This window comes from Rhopalosiphum maidis, chromosome 4 (genome assembly GCF_003676215.2).
Source record: "Rhopalosiphum maidis isolate BTI-1 chromosome 4, ASM367621v3, whole genome shotgun sequence".
Classification (NCBI taxonomy): Eukaryota; Metazoa; Arthropoda; class Insecta; order Hemiptera; family Aphididae; genus Rhopalosiphum; species Rhopalosiphum maidis.
The window spans coordinates 25,568,226-25,588,871 of record NC_040880.1 but is presented as its reverse complement, the minus strand read 5'-3'; the positions used below and the strand labels follow the sequence as shown (position 1 = coordinate 25,588,871).

The following is a 20,646-nucleotide window of genomic DNA, read 5'->3' as shown; positions in this document are numbered from 1 at the left end:
ATATAATTTAATCACGTCACACTATTTTTGTGAAATTATTAAATAACACATAAATTTAAGCTAAAATTAAGTAATATCAATAGAAATACAATTGAAAAATAACTGTAAATCTAATTTTCAGCTTTTTTTACTGAAATATTTAATTTGATTATTTTTTTTTTTCAAGATCACAATAATAAGTATAATAATTAAAGTTTTAATAAATATTGAGTATGTAAGATAAAAACATAGTTATTATAATTATAAATAATTTCATATCAATACTATGATTTTCAAGTATTGATAAAATATTAATTATTTGGGAATTGATTTATCATTGAACTCATTTTTTTTTGAAATACACACACTTAAAAAATATTAAAATCTAAATATTCGTAGCCACTCCTTTTAGTAGGGGAAGTAGTATGGCCTTGGGCCTGTAAAAATATTCAAAATATTAAAATAACATTTAAAACTAAAAGAAATGAAATGTATAGCCATAATAGTGTACACACTTAAGTTTTATCACTAGCATATTTTTATGTTAGTGAATAACTTGGGTGGCAAATGTTATTAATAACTATTAAATTAAACTTAATAACTATAGGTAAGTAAAACTGCTTTCACAATAGTGTTTGTTAAAAGTTAACACAATAAGTAGTAAAAACTAATAATATAAGTGTAATCTGATTTAATAAGCTATGATTTTTTTATTTAATTTTTTGCATAGATCAAAAATAAATGTTTGTAAATACAGCCTAAAAATAAATGCCAATTAACTGCAATGCAATGTTATTCTTGGTGAAACATATTTAGTCAATAAATATTAAGCCTAGGAGTTACTAGTAATATTAATTTAATAGATATTTAATTAATTATTATTTTTATCATTAAATTTACCATTAATTTGACAAAATGGAAATAGAACGAATATATATTTAAAAAATTAAAATAAAAAAATATCAAAATAACCAATAATTAAGGAATAATTTTCAAATAATATAACTATTTTTAAAACAACTTCAAGTAATATATTTAAATGAGTTTTCTACTTTTATTTAACAATTAGTAACTATTTGTGTGAGAATACAAGTCTATAGACATCAAAACTAGCTTGACCCACCACAACTATAACCAAGCCAAATAGAAAAATATGTATACAGAATAGTTATATTATTTTAGTAAACAGAATTTTTAATCACAAAAACAAATTAAATATTATAAAATTATTAAGTGTACATTGAAACATAACAATATGTGAAAAATTTGCATAATAAATTATTTTGAATTTTTTTATAAAGGTTTAAAAAAGTGGTTTTATTATTTAATATTTACAGATAGATTTTTTTTAAAAATTATCATAAATTGTTATAAATTTAAAGAAGAGAACTGCTAAGAAATTTGTCAAAATAATTTATTTCCTGTAGTAATATTTAGAATATTTTGGAATTTAATGAATATGCGTTACATATATTATCAGTTATAAATATAATAATTAAAATGGTGAATTTTAATTTGCTTCTAAAAAATATATTACTAGCATAATTAATAAATGTATTATCATTTAACTATATAAGTATTTAAGATACATATTTGTCATATTTATATATTAAGAAAGTAATGATGATAAAATTAACATGCAAGTATAATTAAGTATATATTAACAATAAAAAAAAAATTATTAGTTGTAAATTAATTTATAATAAATTATGCTATCAAAGTCTAAGATTTTACATGCAAATATAAAGTGCTATAGCCTATAGCAAAATGTAAATCGTCATTGGTATTAATGTTAGTGTTTTACTATCATTGCTTTAACAAATTAAAATATTTATTATTAAATATATTTGATGTTAAAAATAAACTAGATTAAAAACTGTACATTTTAATTATATTCAGCACTAACTCAAATAGCTACTTGTTTGTAATCATCCTGTCACCAATCCATAGAAAATTTATCACCCGTCACTAGGTAATCTTACGCCGGCAGCTTGCATTTAAAATCGATATTTTTGCATTTCTATGATATCTTACATATAGGTTAGTTTGGTATGTAATATATTTAAGAAAAAAGGGTAAATACCTTATATATATTTGAAATTGTATTTTATTATGGTTATTGTGTTAGTATGTTTTCAACTTGTCACTATATTATATTTAATTGTAAGTTTCTTACAAATCTTACAAAAAGTATTATTTTATTTTAAAATATTGTTAAAAATGAATTTTAATAAGTTATTTCCTGCATTATTTAATACTGGTATTACGACAAAAGTTATTGTTAAAATAAATAAAATATCTTTATAAAACTGTCTTTTATTTTTTTAATTACTATGAAATATTAGTTGTTAACTATGCTATTATTTATTGCAAATAATTTATTATAATTATTATTATTTATCATAAATTGAAAGTTTTGAAACACTTTATAAAAAATATAAGTATAACAAACTATTACCTGATAGCAGGGTGATAAATTTTATTTGAGTTGATGGCAGGAAAATAACAATAAAATACTATCAAATATAAATAACAAATTAGTTTTAACATTAGACAAATCAACATACATAAGTCTGCTTTAGAACTGGAGAGCCAGGTTACGGACTACAAACTGAACTTATAAGGTAGTACCGAACAGACCAGAATTAATAGTTCTGAACTATACAATATAATTTATGAATTGGATCTGAATCTGGTTAGAACAAATAAGGAAACGATAGATTAACTATGAAATATCAATACTCATTCATGAAATAAAAAAAATTAGTCTAGAAACAAATGAGGAAATGTTTGAGAAATTCCAAAGCTTCAAGTAATTAGGATACTGGATAGTAACAAAAACTGGAGGTAGGCCAAAGAAACAGTGGATTGCTGAAATAAGACAATTATTAAGGAGATTGGAAATAACTAATTGAATGGTAAGGATACAGAGCTATTATTATTAGATCTTTGAAAATAGTAGCCAAAACTCTAAAGACTAAAGAGAGTAGCTGCATGATGATGAAATCTCTATGCAGTATACTCAGCACTGTCAGGGCCTATCTGCGAATGTGCGGTTGGTGACTCCCCTACCACAAGGCAGTCGTTGGCGGGATATTTTAAAATCGATATTATTGTTAGGTAACCATTTTACCGCCTTTTTTTTATTACAAGCCAAGATTATTCAATTACATTCATTACCGATTATATACATTTGAAATTCGCGCACTTTTGATGTGTGAACATTACTTAAAATATTAGGTTAGATTAACTGGCTATAGAAGGCACATTGTAGGTGAGATGAAGATATATCTCATAAATTATTTACCTCTAATTTAGTCTCACTCATTTGACAATTAAATTAATAATAAATTACAATAATATGTTATATAAAACACTGATTCATTTATTATGCTAACACAATACCAATGACGTTTAGAAATTTAGTTAAAATAATTAAAAATTGGTTCAGACTGTTAAAAACTCCATTGTTTATCATAGTTAAATAGTAATAGAAATAGTTTATCATTAGTTTATCATTATAGAATTGCTAAGTTGCACAAAAAAGTATAATTAATTTTAAAGACCATAATTCATAAGTATTAGGTAAACTGTAATGAAAGTTTCTCCAATCTACCATAAACATCAACTACACTCATATTTATTATATAAATTAACTAAAAAATCTGCCTATTATTTTAATGAAACATGTAAAAGGATATGGTTTGTTACATATAAATAGTTATTGAGTTATGAAACTTACGTGGATATGGCCAACCAGAAGGAGGCGCCTGCATTGGTGGACGTGGTGGCCTCCATGCTCCCATTGGTGGTGGGAAGGGAGGTGGTCGCAATGGAATCATCATGGGTCCTGGAGGGAAAGGTCTCGGTGGCATTCGAACAACTCCAGGAGGAGGTGGTGGCGGATACATAGGTTGTGGTTGAGGTTGCTGGAATGGATTTTGTTGTTGCTGATGTTCCTAAAAATAATAGTATAAATTCATTTAAACAAATAGTATTTTTAAGTATAATTACTTGTTGTGTAGCAGATTTTGGCTTGGATTGAGATCGTCTTTTTCTTTCTTTGGCTTCTCGTTTTCGTGCTTCCTGAGTTTTAATAGGTCCTCGTTTTTTACCAATTTCTAATAATACAACACAGTATACAATATTAAAAAGTTAATAAAATTGATAATATTTGAACATTTTTATAAAATAATTGATTTAAATAAAAATTTAAAATTCATAAAAAGTGGAATTACTTTAGTTCTTTGGTGGATACCACCAATACAATTGCAGATTAGAATAATATAATATAAAATATATTAATAATATTATATATATATAATATATTATTTTACTGTTATTCAATTCATGAAGATACAGTGAAACTTCTATACAACAAACTTCCATTTTACAAATTTATTTTGTTGTTTATTTGACTTCATTGAAAGTTTACATGGAAATTTCACTATATTTATAATTAACTAGTAAATTTCACTGTATTACAAAAACGGATTTACATTTATCTTATATCATTAATTATAAATACTAGTATTTATAACCACTGCTTATAATTACCTGAAGTATATATAAATAATTAATAAAGTAAAACAATGAAAATACAATTTGTTGATATATTGTTAAAAATTTAATGAATTATTATCATTTGTATTGACTGTATACTAACCTCTACGCTTTATAGGTGAACGAACTGGTGGTGGTGTTCTTCTTCTAGGTGAAATGCGACGTCGTCTTTCTCTTGAACGATCCCGTCTAGGCGGTGGTGTGCGTCTTCTTCGAGGACGCTCATTAGGGTGTGGTGGACGATCTCTCAAAGGGGAAGAAAGCTCACGTAATGACGGTGGAGTAATTGGCAATTGTTGTTCATGATTAGGAGAAAATGGTCGGTTATTAGGTGACATACTTCTGTTGTACTGGTAATGATTCTCAAAATATATAGGAGATCCACTGTGTCTGGGACGTTCTTCATAATGAATCGGGTCATCCTTTGAACGATGTCTATTATGATCACCTGGTCTAAAACGCATTTCTGGTGATCTAGGTTCTGGAGGAGGACCAGAAGAAAAGTTCTCCATCTTAAGTCTAAAAAGTACCATACAGATAAATTCCACAAACATGCAATATTAATCAAGAATTAATTATTTACTGTTCCAAAAAATGTTCTGGCCTTGGTGGACGATCATGGACATTTCTTTCCGGGGAGCGTTTTGGTCTATCTCTGCGTAACATATTGTTGTCAGAATTGAAATGATCACGTTCAGGAGAATAAGGTAAAGGAGGAGATGGTGGACGAACCATATTAAGACGTGGGGATAAACTTTGATCTCGAGACATTAACCTGGTTGGACTCATAGGCATTCCATAATTTTTATCTAAAATATAAATATTCACAATAAAAATATATATGTTTCAATTAAATTTTATACATATTACCAATCTATACTAACATACCGTTATCATAAAGTATCTGTTGATTATTTTGATTAAAATGAACTTGTCGTTCTTCAAAATTTTGATGGTTTTTATCTATGATTCAAAGTAAAATAAAAATATCTACATTATTATTATATATTATTTACTTATAATAAAAGTAATAGTGAAAAATTTGTGCCATTAAATTTTGTAAAGAAATGTTTAAAATAAAATTGTTTACAACATTTGTGGCAACACGAATGCTAATTAAAACTATTAGAACAAGTCTGAAATGTATCAATTATGTATTATATAACCTAGTTGGTAAAAAAATGAAATTATTTAAATATTTTACACTAGCGAGTATCACTCTACTATAAGTGTCGAGTGGGTTACTATTATAGGTGTGTTAAATTTAAATTTAAATTTAATGATATATCATTATATACAAAAAATGATTCTGAGCGGAGACAGTTAATTAGTCTATATCACTAAATAAATTATTATTATTGTGATATTTTTTTTATTTTGATATGGATATTACATTAGATTTGTTTAATTTTTGGCAAGAAGATTGAATTTATTATATTATTAATAATTATTCTACAGTGAAACCTCCCTTAACAGACACTTTTATGGCATTTTAAGTTTTGATTTTAATCATTTCTATCATAGATTTGTGGAATTAAAAAATGCATTAACACATGAAATGACTTTGCGTCATGGTACAAAACCATTTTAAGTAACTGAATTTTTAATATATATTAGTTTTAATTTTTATATCATACGTGAAAGTTTTAAGTTCCAACAGTTAATATTTTTTAATTATTAAAAAATAATTAACATTATTTATTATAAAAATATGTTATTTTTTTCATATTTGAAATTGAAATGTCTATGAAAAAGAATTGTATAAATTGTTTACTACAAAAGACTCTTGGTTAAAAGTTCTAATACATTTCATACAAATTCTTAATTTAAATGCTTTTAAAAAATATTGTGACAATGTATTTTTGATATTTCATAACTGCTAAATGAAAAACTTATATGAAACCATTTATTTTGACCCACATTTAGTTCACAATTAAAAAACTAATAAGCAACAATTTTATAAATAGCTAAAAAAACTTTTTAGAAAATTATTAATATTTACTCAATATTATACTATGTGTAGGAAATTTTGATATAAATATTTGGTAAAAAATTATAAGTATCTTATTCATTTTTTAATTATACCAAACAAACAAAATTTCTTTTATTGAAAACTGATATTTCTAATTTTCTTTAATTTCTTATTTGTTTTCAACGATTTTTATGAAAAATATTGGGAATTTTTAAATATTATTTATCTAAAGCATAAACTAGATCCAATTTTCTGTCAAGAACCACCTTTAAAGTTTTGAAGCATTTTTTCAACTATTCGTGTATACAATACACTCAAATTAAAATAAATTATTATAAAATTTATGAATTCATCACTCCGCTCAGAATCTAAAAATCTATATAACAAGTTATAACCCTTTATGACAAAGATTATATCAAACAATATAAGTAATATAGTTAAAACCTTAAGAAATTTTCATAATGGCCTACTAATTTATTACACATTTATTAGCCCAATAATTTTCACTAAACCAAAAGTGCAAATTGTCTTACCTCAATTTTCAAAATTCCATCTTTAAGAAATATATTAAGTAAAACAATCATGGCTATAATTATCTCATTTGAATAGTAATTTATTGACAACAATCAACAGATTAAGAATTTTTTAGTACATGCCAAATAACAGAAATGTTTCCTAGATTATTATAGACTGATATAATATAATATTATAATTATAATTATAAAACAAATTCACATAATAATTAATGAAATATAGCAAAGAATTTAAAAAATTATATTCAGATATTCATATAAAAATAGGTAACCGAGTATATAATTTAAATTTATCACATTGTGTAAATGGATGTTAGTTAGTTCGAAAAAATATTTAATAATAATATATTATCGTAGAGGATTTCATTTTTTTTAAAGGTACATATTTCATGTACGAGTTATGATATAAAAGTTAGCAACAACCAATTATAATATAATTAAAGATTTACTCGTAAATTCATTAAAATAATCCAATTTTTATGTAATGTACAAATGTAAATATAAAATAAATTATTGATCTCATTTTCTAAAGATATTAGATATGTATACAATCAAATATGTTTGTTTAATAAATTCTTAGGTATAATTTTAGATTAATTTTGATGTTTTATTATAGACTATTATTTCCAATTAAATAAAATGGTATTTATATGATTTTCAATTTTTATAAATTTATAAGATTAATCCAATTTTACAATAGCAATACTATATTTTTCAGTTTAACTGATTAATTAACTTGGTATATTTTAATATAAATATTAGGGACTACTTTGAAATTTGAATATAATAGATACATGCAGGTAACATTTTACGTTAGTCAAAAAAAAAATAAAAAAAAAATGAAAAGTTTTCAATAAGTTTACAATATACAGTATTTAATGAAATAGACAAAAAATGTATTTATTTCACGTAATAATAGTTTATTCTGTTGAAATATTGGTATAGACTACAATTATTTAATTATTCTAATTGGTTTAAAAAAATATATACAATTAATTGTTATATAAGATAAGTATGACCAATGACACTAGTTTTAAACTATTAATTATTATGATAATATAATTTAATATATTTTTTTAATTAATTTAAATTTTTGTTTAAATACACTGCTTAAAGTAAACTGAGGTTTTAAATTATTATATATAAAGTTTATGTTTATAATTTTACTAAAATAAAGTTGGTCATTAATCTTACCAATTATATTAATTTTAATATATTTTCATATTCTACATGTCAATACTCAATGCACAACTTTACAAATAGTGTATAATGTAATTTTGGTACAACTAAATATATAATGCTTTTACTTGATTTCTAGTCAAATTTAACTTTAATTATTAGTTTTTAAAAATAAATTAAATAAAATACATTTTATAAATGAATATATTTTGTTTAATAATAGTTATTTTATAAATAATTAATATATTAAAATATTTTATGTAGTTTATTAATTCTCTTTAGTAACATTTTTTAATCCAAATGTTATTATTTTTATCTTTTTAACAATCTTTTATTTTTTTTTTAACTTAACTATAAATTATAATTACATAATAATGCACAATTCAATATGATTAATAATTATGTATAAATTTGTTAATTTAAAACATAATTTTAAAGGAAATATAATGATTATTAATCAATTTGAATTTTGTATTATTATTATCATCAAGCATTGATAATCTGCACCATTACTCAACATATTATATGATTTAATGGTATATATATATATATCATATATTATATATAATATATATATATATAGGGTAGGGCACTAAAAATTCCTACTTTCAAAGTTTAATTAAAAATTTATAAAAAGCAAATGGAAATGAATTGTTAATTTATTAAAAAGAAGTACAAACATACCAATTATTTAAAATAAAAAATATTTCCTCAAATGACCTCCATCACTTCTTTCTATCATCTTCGTACAGGATATCATGCTGTTAAAGTTTGAAATGAATACAAAATAAACACTAAATCAATGAACAGCCATATAACTATTGTTTATAAAACAATAATTTATTGAAAAAGCTTGTTGTTCATTACTAAATGGCTTATCATTTTTCAACTAACAATATTTCAATATTTAATGAACATTCTAATTTTAAATCATAATACAGAAAACATATTTATAAAATTTGCATTTCATAACTATACTATATCAAAATTTATTTCAGATGTCAACGCATTATTATATAGTCAGTGGTGCCAATAAACTATGTATAAGTTTTACAGATGCAATATCTAATTTAGGAGGGTGTTAAAAAATTAAAACTGATATCGGCACCAATGTTATAGCATTAAATAAAGATTCTAGAATTAAAATAAATTTGAAATAAGGATTATCCACAGTAATAATTCTATGATAACACACTGTTACTCATATTGATTAGATCAACAGAAATTATATTTCTATCTAAATTAAAATAATTTATTTCTGAAATCACATTTTTTATGAATTATTATCTAGGCAAATTGACATTCTTTAAACTATATTCATCATATAGAATATTATCCAGTAGATACATTCTCTTTATATTGTATTTATGTAAATACAATTATATACAAATTATTTCTTTCTTTATTTAAAATAGGTAAAGGTATAATGAAATTTTCATCAAGTTAAGTTAACCTAAATTAGAAAATATTTTAACATAAAATTATAATTTAAATTTAAGACGTTGACAGCCAGCGGATGACTTAATTAAAGGGCAAATATATTTTTTTTTTTTATATTATTCTGTTTTATAAAATTGTTATATAATAAAATTTGATGCATAGTTAAGTATTACAAATTTTACAACATAATATGTTTAAGCAACTGATTAATCACTCAATATAAATATTTCTCATCATCAAAAAATATTCAATATTAGTTTGATGCCTAAGAAAATATTCATGTTTACTAATAGATGTGATTATTATAGCCACGGTCATATGGATTGTAGATAATAAAAGGTGTGATCACCTGCATCCGTAAAAATTCTTTTATATTCTGATATTATGCGGATACCAGTAGTCATATAGCAGTGAACATGTTAAAAATATAGTTATATAACATTGAACGGATCACTAAACATAAGATCAAAAAAAGTTGAGAACAAAATCACTAGTTTACTTCAAATTGTATTGAATACACTAGTCTTTTCAATACAATAAAATACATAATCAATTTCAAAAAAAATTATTCTTAAAAATAAAATATAAAATCTTATATAGAAGGAATAGTACATTTTGATAAATTAGGAATTAAAAAAGGAGTAATTGTTTGTTATTTCTCCACAACCTCACTGTATAACCCATTCCAGGTCACCATTGTACTATATTTTTTATATATCGGTATAAGTTTCAAATAAATGTGAATAATAATTTATTTTTTACAGATTAATAGAAGCATAGTTAATAATTAATATTTCATGACACATAAAAAAAAACTAGACAATTTTCTTAAATGTCACAAACTTTATTTGTTTTAACATTATGTTTTTGTTATATCTCATTAACATAATTTTTAACAATATTTTAAAATAAGACAAATAAACAAATAATGATTTTATGATAAATGGTTTATACACATAATATAGAGACAAGCCAACAACTTACTAATATAGTAATATTATAAATTATAATATAATAAAATATAATATCAAATATTAAAAGAAGTATTTACCCTTTTTTCCATTAATAAATTACATACTTAAACCTACACGGAAGATATCGAGATACAGAAAAATGTTGACATTTTAAATTAAAAACTTCTTATGTAATGTCACTTAGTAATGGGACGATAACAAACAAGTACCAAAAAAAGTAATAATAATATATATATAATATAGGATAGATATAATAATAACACATTCAATTGTTGGTACTAAGTAAACACTTGTAGTCACTTTAACTTTTTCTAACACACTTTTACAGGTATGATCATAATTAATCATAATTCTGATGGATCTTATATTGCAGTATTGGATTATTGACATCTTTGGAATCTAGTTTCTATTGCTTTCCTGATCAAATATTATCTTTAATTATCATTATCTCAATAAAATATATTTATTATATTTACTAAAAGTATCACAAATTATAGCATTAAAAATAAAATGGGTATTTAAATGAATAGAACTATATTGTTAAAACCTGTTGTCTACAAATATTAAACTTAGGTGTCATTAGAAACATTGACATTTTTATTATGTATATTTGTGTTTTTTGTGGTATGTACTATATTGCCAATATTTCATTAATAGAAATGGTAATATTTTTAAGGAAACAAAATTATATGTATCCATACATAACCACCCACAACGGAGTAAAATTTCAATAAGACCTGTATTCAACTAAAACTTTATGTTGATACAAACAGGTTGTTAATGTCTCCTCGAAAAGTTTGTTTAAAAATTATTTTCTATTTAGGTTTAATAATTGTAACTGAAATTTAAAATTAAATTAAATATCAAAAGTATGTTTTGAACAAAATTTCTATGTAGAAAATATAATATTTATAAATAACAAGTTGATTTAGAATTGATGTATAAAAATAATAATTCAATTCTTAAATTTAAATTAAATAATTGCTTATAGCGGAAATATAAGTTATTTCACACTACTTAATAAAAAGATAATTTACAATTAAAATGTACATTGTAAATAAATAAGTTATTAAATTAATAAAAATTATGAAAATATTTAGTTTTAAATTATATTTTTCTTTACATATGTAAAAATATAAAAAATTTAAGATGAGACTACTAAAATAATTATTTGATCAATACACTGGGATTTCGCATTTCTTCTTTAAATATAGATGCACTCTGATATAACATAGAACCTTTTGGATCTTTAATTATTCTTTATTTTAAACAGCTAATAGGATAATTATTTATATTGAAATAAATTTCATATTAAAAAAATTAATTTGATCTGTTTTTAATAGTACACATTACTTTTCATAATTCATCAATAGCTGTGTATTATGTTAAGTAATTCATGTAAGACTCTTAACTCAATCTAGAGTATACAGACTTAAAAACACAATTATAAAATTTAAATACACAGCAATTAGTATATTCTAAACATGTGTACCTGGAGGACTTAGTTCCATGTAATAAATCATTTACTATAATTATTATTATTAATTAAAAGTAAAAATTACTAAGCAGTTAAATTAAAATCCAAAAAGTTTTTAACAGAATTCCATTTGTAGAGAATACACCTGATACTATAATAACTAATCGAATATTTTGAATGACTTCAGTATTCGAAAAGAATAATTCACTTTTCATTTTATTAACAATAAAACAAACAAATATAATTTCTTACCAAAAGCATTACATTTAGATCCTAAATTAAGCTAGTATTTCCTGAAAGGAATAAAGATAATTAATTATAAGAATTATTTAAACCGTGATGTTATTGATAAATACAATAATCAAATTTTAAAATTAACTTATCTTTTATGAAAATGATAACAAAATTATTTTACCATAGGCCAGGGTCGGAGGGCTGAGATTTCTGCCTGGACCCTTGTGCTGTGTTACCCCAAAATACAGTATAAAATTATTGAGCCCCAGAAAATAATTCCTGCCGTAGGCAAATAAAAATTATTTTTTATGGCCAAAGAATTGGAAAAAATATACTCCTTAAAGTTAGTAGGATATATATAGAGGAGTATATCACGATATATTTAACAATAATTGTTGTGTTCTCTTAATGGCTTGATTTAAATCTATACAAATATAATAAAACTGAAGAGTTTATTTGGAAGTGCAAATCTCTGGGACTACCAGTTGGATTTGAAACATTATTTTTGAATTTAATAGCCAAATCTTAGAGAAAGGTTAAAAACTATTGAACATCATAGAAGAAAAAGTTAGAAAGAACACTAAACAAAACTAGGTAATAGCATGGATGGACGATACAACACAGTAGGTTAGATAAGGACTGAGAATGTCTAAAATATCAATTAACAATGAAATAAATTTTAAAAACTACAATATAAGAGGTGGTTTTTTAAGGGCAACAAAGCGCACAAAGACAGCTATAAAAGTATCAAAGGAATGTCGTGTTGTCTATGAATGATGAATATTAAATAATGAATTCAAAAACGTTTGATTCACATACATAAGAAATCATTTTAATAGGTAATAAAGTGCAAGAAGATAGCTAATATACTATAGAGAATACTTCTGTGGAACAGTTATTATAATATGATTGTGAATTAGATTTGGCTAACAGGCCATGATTGACATATCTTTATAACATATTATAAACTGTTTTTAGAATATTTTTTTAAATAATAAAATAACACAAGAAAGTTAATGTAAAAATTTGATTTGAATAAAAGTACAAAAATAATATTATAAAACAAGTTTTGTTAACATAAAACAATAAAATTTCAATACAAAAAACAAAAAAAATCGATTTAAAAATGTAAAAAATCATGTTTTCTTCGCTGTATTTTTTTTTTATAATTTTATTGAGAATAAATATTAAGTTATAAAATAATAAAATAATTTTTTAAAAACCAATATTTTTCATTCATAATGGATTTTTAAGGGTTTATAGTAATTTAAATTGATTGGGAATACAAACATTAAGATATTAATTAATATATATTAACTTGTTGCAGTAGAAAAATACCTTTTTTATCATAAATATCACCTACCTTTTGATCTACTTCCAGCTACTGAATCTTCAACTACATAAGCTTTACGAAATGAATCGTTTTGCTGAATGTCAGCTCGTATCATTTGGACTCGAATGATTTTTAATTTGTCATTTCCAAGATCATGCAATACATCAGTTTCTGGTCCTCTAAACACTGGTTTTTCAGGAGCACTCTGTGACATGTGGTACCTATTAATAAATATACAAACAGATACTTATATATATGTATATATACAAATATAATACTCATACACATATTATTATACACTAAAATATTATTTTTCACTTCAAAAGTATATATTATCACAAATTAAAAAGAAATAAAAACCATTATCCTCTTTGCAATAACTACAGACTCTATCAATTAGATTATGCTTAAATTGAATGTATAAATATCATATAATAAAAAATAATTAATACAAATTTTAATTTATAATTAAAATAAGATTCAATAAATTAATTATCACCCTAAATTAAGATAGTAGTAATTAGTAAAAATTACATCAATATAAGTTACCAGTAAGGATGAGTTTTTCATAAATTATTAAAATAATCAATGTTGTGCTTACATACCATAAACAGCACAGTACTTATCTTCTAACTTTAATGTAACACAATGAAAAAAGGTTTAAAAGAACAAATTAGTCAACTCCAGATTATTGTTATTAATAACTCAAATAAAATGTATTAAAGTAAATATTTGCTGTGATTATTTAATGTTCAATACACCTCTATATTTTTAAAATCCTAAAAATACCAGTAATTTAAATATTTTCATTAATTGTGAAGTATAAAAATTATTTTGCATTCCAAATATTAATTTTTATATGTACTCATTATAATATTACTATGTAAGTAATTTACATAAAAAACAATTTATTTATTCACAAATAATGAATTTAGAAAAATTTTAATATAAATGAGGTACATTTGAATAAAAATAAGTTCTGTAACTGTAAAAGTTATGGTATATTTTAATGAGTCATATAATACTTTCTAACACCTTAACGACAAGTCAAAATGTAATTGCCATTAAAATTTGCTTTATCCTTCATTAATTTTAACACTAACATTTAACTCCATAGAATCCACAAAAAAGATTGTTATTTGATTATAAGCTGTTAGTGGGCCCCGTAAAAACTTGTCTATGAACAATAGTTTGGATATACATACTTCATCTCATAAAAGATAAAATACCGGATGATCAATGACTTAAAAGGGCATTGTTAATGATATATTGATATTAAACACAGATTTAGATATAAAAGTATAGAACCTACACTAAAATAATAACAAATACAAATAACAGATAAATGGGTTATAGGTTCTAATTTATTTAGCGTTCACTAAACTAATTATATGAAGTTATAACAGACTTTAATATGAAAAAGCTTATTAAATATATCAAAATTCCCTATTATGCAATTCCTACTTTTTATTGCAAATAAGGATATTGCATAGGTGTCTCCAAAATCCTTATAAAATTATCCAAAATGTACTAATTACCTATACATATAATTTAAATATAACAGAATTAATATTTTCCATAATCTCTTTGCTTTATTGTTTTTAGTTTTATTTATTATTATAAATTATAATAAATGCCAATTTATGTTTTTCATATATTAGGTTAGATAGTTAAGTAATTAAATAAAGTATACCAGTATCTACATTCTAGAAATCTAGATACTCCAATTTGAATAAATTTAGATTATTTACCAGTCAGCCTATAAATTACTTAAATGTTATTAAAGTTCAATGTTCAAATAATGGTTATTATACAATACACATCATAAATAAATATATGATTATTGATTAATAAATTTATAAAATATAACTTCTCTTTATGAAAAACCATCGTTTATAAAAATGATTACCATAGTGATGTATAGAATGTGATGCTTGCATGATTTTTGTTTTATTTAAGATACCTAATTTAAATTTTTTAAGTATGAAACATAATATTTAGGTTTTTATTTAATTAAGATTCATTTGTTTTGTTTTACAAAATGTTATTTTACTAATATTTTCTTTATGATTTTAACATTTAATTTAAGATATTACACACTCATTTTACACACAATATTATCACATATAAGCCATACCTATCAGCAGAAGGTACGAAATGTTTCACAAGGCTTGCACCTTCGCCTGATTCAGGTTTCAATTTATTTCCATTTTCTCGAAATAAATTCACAGAAGTATCTAAATTCTTATATACATTGTCATCATCGTCATCATCATCAGTTAATATGATTGGACTATTAACTAAATTCCTAAAGTGACACACAATATTAAGTTTAGTGTAAACAAAAACCCCTTAATGTTTAAAATAATTACTAACACAAGTATTCTGTTAGAAGAATTTCCAGGATTTACGTTTCCATTAGATTTTTTGTTATTATCTTTGGTATGAGGTGATCTTCTTCCAGAAGTAGAATCACACCTATACAAATATCAATGATATTATCATATTTCAAATATGATATTTATCAGTAAATATTTTTCACTATAACTTTTTAATGATAAAATAAATTTCAGTAATAATTATTACAAATTTCATAAAATACAAGATTTTAGTTAGTGTTAAATTCAACTCAAGATTAAAAAAAATAATAATACAATTGTTTGCACACTTTTGATGAATTAGTACTAGAGTACAATGATAATAATACCAAAATGATAAAACAAAAAAATAAAATAAAAATGTTTAAAAACAAAATTTCTGTTTTAAAATATACATATTATTATGAATATATAGAATATATAAGAATTATGACATTAAAAAATTGTATGTAAGTATTAAATAAAAAAAAATTTACACTGATTCAGAAATGGTATTTTATCTTAGTTTCAATTCTTACAAGCAAAAACAGATTGTTAAGTTTATACACAATTCATATAGTTGATACAAATTATATGTATATGTAAGAGTTATTTAATAGTAAATAGCATTATTTACTAATAATTAATGTTAATACATTAATGATAAACAATCAAGTAATATTTTTAAGTACTATAACATTATTTGCTAGATATATGGTAAATATTTCCTTTAACTACAAATTATGAAAATTGAGTAGAAGTATTACTAAAGTGATGTTTGAGAAATTATTTATAAAATAAGTATGGATTTTTTTTATTAAAATATCATACTCGTTTGATTTCCATACTTTTTATTGTAAGTTTGACATTAAAATATTGATAATTATGAATAATAAAAATAAAACGGGGTAAGTTGCTAAATAGTATGTTTTGAAATTTGAGCATATATCGTCATTGAATTGATATAATAACATTGTTTGTAAAAAATGATTCTCGGTAGTGTAGTAGTCTCTATTCGTAAGAATATTTGGATATTATATAATTTATTTTACTATTAGAAATTTCAAATTTGGGAAGTTAAACTAATTTTAGAAAAAAAAAATAATAATGCAATTCTATAATAATTAATATTTATCATACATAATTATTATTATTACAATTTAAATGAATTCCAAAGTACCATAGAATAGTATAAAATTGCTTAAAATTAGGCTAAATATTTTTAAAATTTTTATGAATATAGAAGATAATTTAACTTATAACGGAATTTCAAGTCCATATGATTAATATTGTTTGAATATAACAAAAAATAAAATTAAAAATCTTTAAGAAAAAAATTGTTTATTTTATATAGTCAACTATACTTATAATCAACTAACTACTAATACGGCACTTCCATTTACCCTGTTCATAACTGCCAGCAGAACACAAAGGATACACTATTAGCAAAAATGTTATAACATAATAAATTATATTGTTTATACATTTTTTAAATTTATTTTATTCGGTTTTACACAGTATATTTCGCAAGCAATCAGAGTTCAGTAGGGTAGTCATAGGTGACTCATTGATGATCAATTAATTGTATTCTATACTAAGACCTCAATATTCCTTTGGTCGCAAACGTAACAGTAGTACATTCCTGACGTTTGCATTTCAAACTTATTACACCCTCTCTCAAAACCAATAGTTTAAGTGCTAGCATTGATGGTAACCTGAAAAGTATAATCAGCCACCTCTAGGATAATAAAGTAATGTAGGTTGCGAAAATAAAAATAAATTAAGTTGGCGTTACGAAAGAGTAATTTCAAAACCCAAGTTCCTTCATGCCATCAGTCTTGTATTTAAATACATTTGACAAATTAAAAATGTTTTCTTTTTATTTATATTTTAGAATACTATATATTTTCTTTCATTTATTTTATATTACAATGACCAATAGTTTTATATTTTACTACATTAAATTTTGTTTCTAAAATATTATCTTATGATGGCTAAGAATTAATATAATTTTATCAAATAATCAGATAACAAAATAGCTGAAATTTGTATCTAATACATATTTAGCTTAACCAGATTAAGAAATAACTATATAAGAATATGTGACGTCTGAAATTCTTGAATTCATTTTAGAATGTTAATACATACTTTTTAATTTCAATATTTATGAAGAAGTATAAGAACTAAGTAGGTATCATTTTAAGATAAAAATACAGATATTCCAATATCAAATTTATTGAAATAAAATAAAAGTATTTGTAAAATATTTTAAATACTTTTAAAAGGTATTTGTATTTATTTTCAAATACTTTTGAAATATAGTAATTAAACACATATTTCAAACAGAAACAATATCAAGTATTTACATATTCTGAATACATTTGAAATATTCTCAACATGACTGCAAACCATCTATTAATAATAACTAGCCATCAATTTTAGTTATTTTAAAATTTAAATAGATTAAAATAACTATAAATATAGAATAACTCAGATGTATAAAAAATAATAGTATAATAAATAATTTAAAAAATGCTTATTGATATTTTAATAAAATTTTCTTTAAACAAAAGAAACTAAATTATTCTTTTGGTATAATATTAATTTATAGTGGAGCGTCGATTATCCGCACTACAAAATTGTGTACAAATTTATTTTTAGTTTAATTTAATTTAGTTTTATCATTTTTTATGTTCCTTTTATCGTGTACATATAATGAAATGCGAGATTATTTTATTATCTACTATAACTCACTTCAATGTAAATAATATGTTTGTACATAATCTTAAATTTAGCAACAAAAAAATTGATTATTATTTCAAATAAATACATTACATATATTTTTATTATACTTTTTGTTATGTATAAATATTATATTTAGTATTATATCTAGTAAATTAGTTTTTAACTTTGTTTTAAAATTTTCTATGGTTGTTAGATTATCCGCACCCTTTTTGGTCCCAATTAGTGCGAATAATCAACACTCTACTGTACATCTAAACATGCAATGTGGTAAATCTGTATATAATTTTATATGTTATCATTTTTTTAACAGTTATGAATTTAATTTATACCTACAGATTTTTAAAATGTACTAATATATTATGAATTCCAAATGGAATGCTTACTTTAAATATAAAAATAATATTTACATTTTTAAGACTAGATCTAATTTTAAATAATAAATAAATCACAAATATCAACACAAATTTTGTTGTAACATAATTCTGGTAATTAATTTTTTACCTCTAAGACTAGACGATTTCCCAACTAGAATATTTTGTCAATTCCATATTAAATAATAAAAGATAAAAAAAAATTAACTAATAACTATGTTCAAATATAAGTACAAAATAAATTCTACAATTTTAATGAAACATTGTTGTTAAATATGTGAAGTAAATACGTAAAATTACCTATACTTGAAGCAAAAATAATAAAAATTTAAATAAAAAAAGTATGAGTATTTTCAATATATTTACGTTGAACGTGAAGATCCTGCAATTTGATAATCATTTCTAGGTTGTCGTAGTGGTTGTGATGTTGGTGAAAAACGACCACCAGAATGACGACTGGATGGTCTCGGTTCTTTTCCTCGTTTAGGCATTCTCCAATGTTTTGTATAGCTCACAAATCAAATTCAGTTTAAATAGCACACAATAATCTAAAATAAAAATGTGATAAGACACATAACGACCATCAAGTCAATGTTAACCTAGTGGCTATAGAGCTAAATGATTTCTTAAATAAATTATTACAACATTAATTTGCTGAGCACAATATTACATAATTTACTGTACGCGACCAGTCATTAGTATTAAGCATTCATAAAAATTAGTGCACGTTATGGGATATTAATAATTTATTAAATAATACGATGCATTATTTAACATTGTATTGAAAAATTATTATTATAATAAATAATAATTATGTAGGTTGATATGTGGAGCGCAATCCAATGCCGGTGTCAAAAATTTATTTCTGAATCATTTCAAAACACTGATCCGACACCCTTCCAGATTGATCACCATATTAAAATATAATATTTACAATAAAACGAACCGATAAAAATATAAATTAATCTGAACTCACGTATTTTTTTTTCAAACTCAAAACGTCGAACAACGCAACGATCTATAGTTAGAACGGCACACGACTTGTTGCAGTCATGGGCACCGGACAATAAATGCCGCCATGTTGTTTATCAAATATTAGGCCTAGTAAGGCATCAGGCAATCGGATTTCAGATGTATGACCAGGCACCAGGATCACTATGCGCAGTGTGTGCCCTGAATCCGCCAACTAGGGTCATGCCGTGCGCAGAAGTTATTGATGTTGCTTATAGTAATTGGACAATTGGTAGATAGTAGATAATATGTCGTGTGAAACACTTTCCCCGCGCGACATTACTCCGTGAATATTAGTGTCTCTTGCCGAAATTCCGAATATAATATTATTATAATCATAGGCGTGCGCAGACATTTATGGCAGGGTGGGCTAAGTCAATAAATATTAAGAAACCTGAACTCTGATGGAAGAAACAATTAAAATATTACATACTTTAATTTACCTACTCAAAATCACCCACTATTTAAGGCATAAATC

At 23.2% G+C, this 20,646-nt stretch overlaps 1 protein-coding gene across 3 annotated transcripts; it reads right to left on the bottom strand.

Annotated features, from left to right (window-relative positions):
* Window positions 1–335: 335 nt before the first annotated feature.
* On the bottom strand, window positions 336–20,330 carry LOC113550105 (serine/arginine repetitive matrix protein 1-like). Of its 3 annotated transcripts, none has more exons than XM_026951743.1 (11): window positions 20,134–20,330; window positions 19,524–19,705; window positions 16,061–16,162; window positions 15,822–15,992; window positions 13,715–13,905; window positions 5,431–5,505; window positions 5,126–5,351; window positions 4,646–5,061; window positions 3,994–4,100; window positions 3,722–3,938; window positions 336–416 (listed from the first exon to the last, which is right to left on the bottom strand). In XM_026951743.1, exons 2-11 carry the CDS (start codon window positions 19,646–19,648, stop codon window positions 388–390), a joined length of 1,659 nt encoding a protein of 552 aa, XP_026807544.1. In that variant the 5' UTR covers window positions 19,649–19,705; window positions 20,134–20,330; the 3' UTR covers window positions 336–387. The 3 variants fall into 3 exon arrangements, with proteins under 3 accessions (XP_026807544.1, XP_026807546.1, XP_026807547.1); XM_026951745.1 differs by having other exon boundaries at window positions 3,722–3,929; window positions 20,134–20,328; XM_026951746.1 differs by lacking the exons at window positions 15,822–15,992; window positions 16,061–16,162 and having other exon boundaries at window positions 20,134–20,327.
* Between the last annotated feature and the right edge of the window lie 316 nt (window positions 20,331–20,646).

Coding starts and splice junctions, on each gene's coding strand:
- LOC113550105 (XM_026951743.1), bottom strand. CDS start 19,648: ATGCCTAAACGAGGAAAAGAACCGAGACCATCCAGTCGTCATTCTGGT. Junction 5,352..5,430: donor ACAGATACTTTATGATAACG/GTATGTTAGTAT, acceptor TTTATATTTTAG/ATAAAAATTATGGAATGCCT. Junction 417..3,721: donor TTCTGGTTGGCCATATCCAC/GTAAGTTTCATA, acceptor ATATTTTTACAG/GCCCAAGGCCATACTACTTC.